The 6,655-nt window shown below is 37.5% G+C and overlaps 1 protein-coding gene across 2 annotated transcripts in view; it reads right to left on the bottom strand.

Annotated features, from left to right (window-relative positions):
- The window catches only part of LACTB2 (lactamase beta 2), a 30,497-nt gene that overhangs the window by 16,349 nt on the left and 7,493 nt on the right, over positions 1-6,655 (bottom strand). For both annotated transcript variants that reach the window (XR_006652881.3, XM_024572297.3), the window contains exons 2-3: positions 2,760-2,923; positions 231-357 (exon numbers count right to left, since the gene is read on the bottom strand). Coding sequence is in view for 1 of the 2 variants with exons in the window: in XM_024572297.3 (XP_024428065.1) it covers positions 231-357; positions 2,760-2,923 (291 nt within the window). In the remaining variant the exon portion in view is untranslated. The remainder of the gene's footprint in view (positions 1-230; positions 358-2,759; positions 2,924-6,655) is intronic.

The following is a 6,655-nucleotide window of genomic DNA, read 5'->3' as shown; positions in this document are numbered from 1 at the left end:
AAACAAGTTAAATACAAGGAGAAGTCTTTCTTTTTCCCCATTTCTCAAGCAACCCATTTTCTTTTCCCAGAGTAACCAATGTTATCAGATTTCTTATATCCTTCTTCCTGAGATAGTCTTCACTCATACAAGCAAATACGCAGAAACCTTCCGTTTCCTCCCTTTTATAACATATATACAGCCTCCACCCATTCTCCACTGCCTTCCCCAGCCACAGGTCATTTACGTACCTTAGGGTGGCGCCCTCAGTCTTAACCACATCTCCATCTTTTAGATACACATATTGTTGCTCTCCATCTCCTATAGTTTCTTCTCTCTCAGGATTCCGTGGGAGTTTTTTAATGCAGTATGTAGTGTCTAGTGACAAAACATGTAAAATATTTACGTCACACTTTACATGCTAATTCAGCCTTCTAAGAGACCAATTTTCACAGAACACTTGTGAGTAGCTACAAGAAATACTAACATTAAGAGACAACAGAAAATGGGGTGAAGTATAGTAGCATATCTCTGGGACGGTAACTATTTCTTCTATCTCAGAAAAAGAGCTGTTTACTCTCTAATGGCCTCCTAAGTTTACACAAAAGCCTGTGTTTTTTTTAGTCACTCCTATTTTATACAACAATTGGAAAGTTCTTCATAATCTCGGCTAGCTTTGACATCAAGGTGGGTGTTAAAGAGGGAGTAATACAGAACTTAGAAACTTCTCTCTGTTTAGGTGCCTAACAATAAAGGAAGTCATGACATCATGGCAGTAGTTAACAGGAAAAGGGTGATAATATAAAGCTCTTTCCGGGAATGCTGAAAGGGAGCCCCAAACCCAGGGCTAAGATGTTAAAACATCATAATAAATTTAACCCATACTACGTGTCAACACAAAGAAAATTAATTAACCAATCAACAGCTGACTGACAATTATTTAACCAGTATAGTGAATACAAGCACCATGATATCAAAGTGCTTAAAATTGTCATAGTTGGGGAAGTAAAAATTACAGAAAATAGTTGAAGAACTATACTCAGTACCATTTAATGAATACTAAATGGACAGTTAAGTTAATAAAAGCAAAATGAGTTTAGAGAAAGGAGAAACAATTAGGAAATGATTCATAAATATAACACAACTTAAGGTGAGCTCAGATCCTTGTTATAACTTAAATTATACAAGGGTGCTGGGCACAGTGGGGAATCACTGCAGAGGGACACAAAGGGACCTCTTTTTGGGTAAGTGTTCTTTATCTCAATTGGATTAGTCATAGAGGTGTTTATACACTGCACACTTAAAATGGGTACATTTTATGCATGTAAACTCAAGCTCAATAAAGTTGATTTATGAAAGAGAAAAGCAGTCCATTAACGTTTTAAGTTTTCAAATAGACCCTAATGCTAAAAGAGTTGACCAAAGCTAATTAAGGATGCTTGGCATAGTTTTCTTTTTTTTTTTTAAATAAAAATATTTTTATTTATTTATTTTTAGAGAGACAGGAAGAGAGGCAGAGAAACCCATCAACATGTGGTTGCCTGTCATGCGTCCCCTACTGGGACCTGGTCCAGCACCCACGCATGTGCCCCAACTGGGAATTGAACCAGCGACCCTTTGGCTCACAGGTCTGCACTCAATACACTTAGCCACACCAGCCAGGGCATTGGCATAGTTTTTTTAATTCATAAAATTTAATAGGTAGATAGACAAGAGAAAGAAAGGTGAGGAAAAGTTAAAGTGAGAGAGAATGATTTCCTATGGCACACAGTCCCCTTGGACTGGAAGAAAGGGGGTAATGAGGTAAGAAAGTTAGGTTAGACAGCTTTTTGTAATGAGCAGCCTGGTGATACTGCCCGCTGTAGCTAAGAATATCTTTCCATTCCAATTGTAGTCTTAAGGACTTCCCTACCAGAATGAAAGCCCATGAGAGCACAGTCTTTGTTGTATTTGCTGCTACATCAGTGCTTGGATATGGCAGTGACTTGAACATTTGTTAAAGGAACGAATGAATGAATGAGTCTATGTGTGTGATGGTGGGATGAGGGAATAAGAAGAGAGATGGTGAAGCACTAGCACTGAATAGGTTTCAGGAACAGAGGATTATCTATACAATGATCTTTCACCAGTACTTCATATATCAGAGTAACTGCCTTAAAGTTGTGGAAGACCTGAGATAATGTTTAGAACGTGGACAGTAACAGTGACTACCTCAAGGACCCGTGTAAAGTGTACAGCACAGTATCTGGCGCACAGTAAGTGCTCAGCAGTGGTTAGCCATTATGAAATCTGAAGTAGGGACTATCTCACAGACTAAGTTAAAACAATCTTCATCGCTGGGCAAAGGGGAAACATAAGAGGGAGAAGAAATCTGAAATAGAAAATAGGACTTTTACATTTTTCCTTTGTTAAAAATGGGCACAGTATTCACGTTATATTAATTTCTAAAAGTAGCATTTAAATACAAGGTATACAGCCCTGGCTGGAGTGGCTCAGTGGGTTGGGCGTCATCCTGCAAACCAAAAGGCTGCCAGTTTGATTCCTGGTCAGGGCGCACACCTGGGTTTTGGGCGAGGTCTTGGACTGGGGGCGTGCAAGAGGCAACTGAGATAGATGTTTCTCTCCCTCTCTCTCCTTCCCTTCCCCCCTCTCTAAAATTAAATAAATAAAATCTTTTAAAAACAAGGTATTTAGTAAATGGTATACTAGCTTGTAACAGAAACAAATTATTCTTAAAACACAGTTTTCCTCAATGACCTTAATGAATGTATTCTGTTTACCATTCTTAATGTTTTTGCAAATATCTCCTATGCCTCCAGTATGGTCACGATGCCAATGAGTCACTATGATTTCCTGGATTGCTGTGTTTAATTCGTTCAGAGCCTGCTTCAAACAGGTGATATATTCTGGAATAGCTGGTTCTCCAGTGTCAATGAGGATTCTCCTGAAAGTTAAATGGAATATAATCACACAATTGGTACAGTTAATATGAGCATGTTTCTCACACAGATAATTTATACTTAAGAAACTGCATAAATTGCTTTGCTTTCAAAACCAGATGTTACTTCAGCTTAACTACAGTAATCTCACTTTAAGAAAGTTCTTATAGCTAAAAGTTGGTCTGAATAAGGAATAATAGCAATAATATTGAACACTTACCTAGCACTTAAAATAAATATGGCACTAAAAAATAAATATGTTGCAAACCTCACTTTAAAATTGTTCTCCTCATAACAACTATTTAAGGTAGGTATTTCATTAATAGACATGTATGCAGAAATCAAGAAAATTGCCCAAGGTTACTCTGCAAATAAATGGTAGAACCAGTATTCAAACCCAGGTATTCTGGTGCCAAAATATGTGCTTTTATACATTCTGCCTTCGAGTTCTTTTACAATATCCTCAAATGTCTCAGAGACATGAAAGAATCTGATTCAACGGAAGTCCTAAAGATACCTAGTCTTCTGCACTGAATACAAAACTTATCCCTGAAGCTTTACATTAGCTCCCTTACACATGAAAATGAAAGCAGCAGAAAGCATGGAGGAAATGTCTAAGCTAATTTATTTCTTTACTTAAATAACACTTAGTCATTATTTTTCCACTTATGGTTCTGAACCTTCATATATTTCTCTATGAAGTTTTCCTGAACTAAAGAAATAAGGGTGTCCGGGTTGGGTGGTGCAGCTGATTGGAGTGTTGTCCCGTAGATCAAAAAGGCTGCAGGTTCAATTCCTGGTCAGGGCACATATCTAAGTTGTGGGTTCAATCCCCAGATGGGGTGCATACAGGAGGCAACTCATTGATATTTCTCTCTCACATAGATGTTTCTCTCTCTCCAAAATCAATAAACATAGATCCTTGGGTGAGGATTAAAAAAAAAAGAAATAAGGGTGACATTTCCTCCTCAAGAACCAATTGATAAACCTCTTAATTCATGTTGTTTCACAGTAACACCTCCCTAATTCAGGCTGCAGGAGAGATTAGTCTTGAGGAAAAGACTGAGTCATTCACTCACTTATTAATTCATCAATAACTGTTCTAAATTATCTACCGTGTGCCACAGTTTTCTTGCAAGACACAAACCTTATTTACATTCAGGTAGAGGGTAGGAAGGGGTAACTGTGAAAATAATAACAGTGACAGTAAAGGGTAACAGAAAGCATTTTGCAGAACATTAAAATGGAAGTAAATGACAGGAAGTAACTGATGGCTATTTTATATTGGATGTTTTTTTTCCCTAACCCCATTCCCTGAGACCCAACAACAAACTGCCCTCTGACAGGGGAGGAGGGCAGGAGCTTTACAATTCACTGGCTTCTATCCATATTATTAGTTCTGTAGAGCAGTTGCTCTTCCCTTCTAGAGAGAGGGAAACTAGATGACTATACTGGCCCAAAGGTGCATTATGAGATCCTGTTGGCAGTGGAAATGCAAGGAAGAGATTTATTTATTTATTTATCTATTTAAACTTACAAGTCTTTTTTTTTAAAAGATTTTATTTATTTTTAGACAGAGGAGAAGGGAGGGAGAAAGAGAGGGAAACAAACATTAATGTGTGGTTGCCTCTCACACACCCCCTACTGGGGACAGGGCCTGCAACCCAGGCATGTGCCCTGACTGGGAATCAAACTGGCAACCCTTTGGTTTGCAGGCTTGTGCTCAATCCACTGAGCCACACCAGCCAGGGAAGGAAGTGATGAAGTGATGATTTAAAGAACATTTATGAAGTAAGTACATACCTACCAATAATTGCTTTAAAAGTAAATGTTCCAATCAAAGATACAGGGTAGCTAAATGGATAAAAAAATCAAGACACATATATACACTGCCTATAAGAGGCTCACTTTAGATCTAAAGACACACACAGACTGAAAGTTAGGGGATGGAAAATACATTCCATGCCAATGGAAATAAAAAGAATGCTGGGGTAACAATGCTTACATTAGACAAAACAGACTTTAAAATTAAGACTGAAAGAAAAGATAGAGAAAGGCCTTACGTAATGATAGAGGGATCAAGCCAGTAAGAGGATCTAATACATATAAATACCTATGTAACCAACAGAGAAGAAACTAAATACATAAAGCAAATATTAACAGACATAGACCTGATTGGTGTGGCTCGGTTGGTTGGGCATTGTCTCACAAAGTGAAAGGTTGCAGGTTCGAATCCCAGTCAGGGCACCTGCCTGGGTTGTGGGTTTGGTCCCCAGTAGGGGCCCTTGTGAGAGGCAACGGATTGATGTCTATCTCTCACTTCTCTCCGTCTCTTTCTCCCTCCCTTTCCCCTCTCTCTAAAATAAAATAAAAAGTCACATTATACCAGTTAGAATTAATAGATAGATAGACAATGTTCTAGCCAAAACAGCAGAATACACATTCTTTTCAAGTGCACATGAAACATTCTGCAGGGTAGATTACCTGTTAGATCATAAAGCAAGTCTAAACAAATTTAAGACTGAAATTATATCAATAATCTTTTCTGACCACAAACATGAAATGAGAAATCAATTATAAGAAGAAAACTTAAAAAAGACAAACACTTGGAGGCTTAACAATGTGCAACTAAAAAGCCAGTATGTCAAGGAAGAAATCAAAGAAGAAATAAAAAATACATTGAGTACTGGAAGCAACCTAAGTGCCCATCAGCAAATGAGTGGATCAAAAAATTATGGTACATTTACACAATGGAATTCTACGCAGCAGAGAGAAAGAAGGAGCTTATACCCTTTGCAATGGCATGGATGGAACTGGAAAGCATTATGCTAAGTGAAATAAGCCAGGCGGTGAGGGACAAATACCATATGATCTCATCTTTAACTGGAACATAATCAGCAAAAGAAAAAAGCAAACAAAATATAACCAGAGACATAGAAATTAAGAACATTGTAACAATAGCCACAGGGGAATGGGGAGGGGATAGTGGGGAGAGGGGTCTATAGGAGCTACTATAAAGGACACAAGGACAAAATCAAGGGAGATGGTAGAGGTGGGGGAGGGAGGTGAGACTGGCTGGGGTGGGGTGGAGGGAAGGGGAAAAAATGCAGACAATTATAACTGAATAAAAATAAATAAATTAATTAAAAAAATACATCGAGACATATACAAATGGAAACACAATGTTCCAAAATATGTGGGATGCAGCAAAAGCAATTCTACAAGAGAAGTTTATAGTGATATAGGTCTACTTCAAGAAACAAGAAAAATCCTAAGTAAACAACTTTACTTTACTTCTAAAGGAACTAGAAAAAGAACAAAACCCAAAGTAAGTAAAAAGAAGAAAATTATAAAGGTCAGAGTAGAAATAAATGAAATAGAGACTAAAATAAAATAATAAAAAAGATCAAGGAAACTAAGAATAGGTTCTTTGGAAAGACAAACAAAATTGATAAACCTTTAGCCAGACTCACCAAGAAAAAGAGAGGGACCTGACAGATAAAATCAGAGATGAAAGAGAAGTAAAAACAGACACCCAGAAATACACAGAATCAGAGATTACTATGAACATTATACAGCAACAAACTCAACAACCGAGAAGAAATTAACAAATTTCTAGAAACAAAAAATGTTCTAAGGCTGACTCAGGAAGATATAGAAAATCTCAACAGACCAACTATTAGTAATGAAATTGAGTCCATAATCTAAAAACTCCCAACAAGCCAAAGTCCAGGACC

Source organism: Desmodus rotundus, chromosome 8 (assembly GCF_022682495.2).
Source record: "Desmodus rotundus isolate HL8 chromosome 8, HLdesRot8A.1, whole genome shotgun sequence".
NCBI classification, from domain to species: Eukaryota; Metazoa; Chordata; class Mammalia; order Chiroptera; family Phyllostomidae; genus Desmodus; species Desmodus rotundus.
This window is presented reverse-complemented; position numbering and strand designations above follow the sequence as displayed.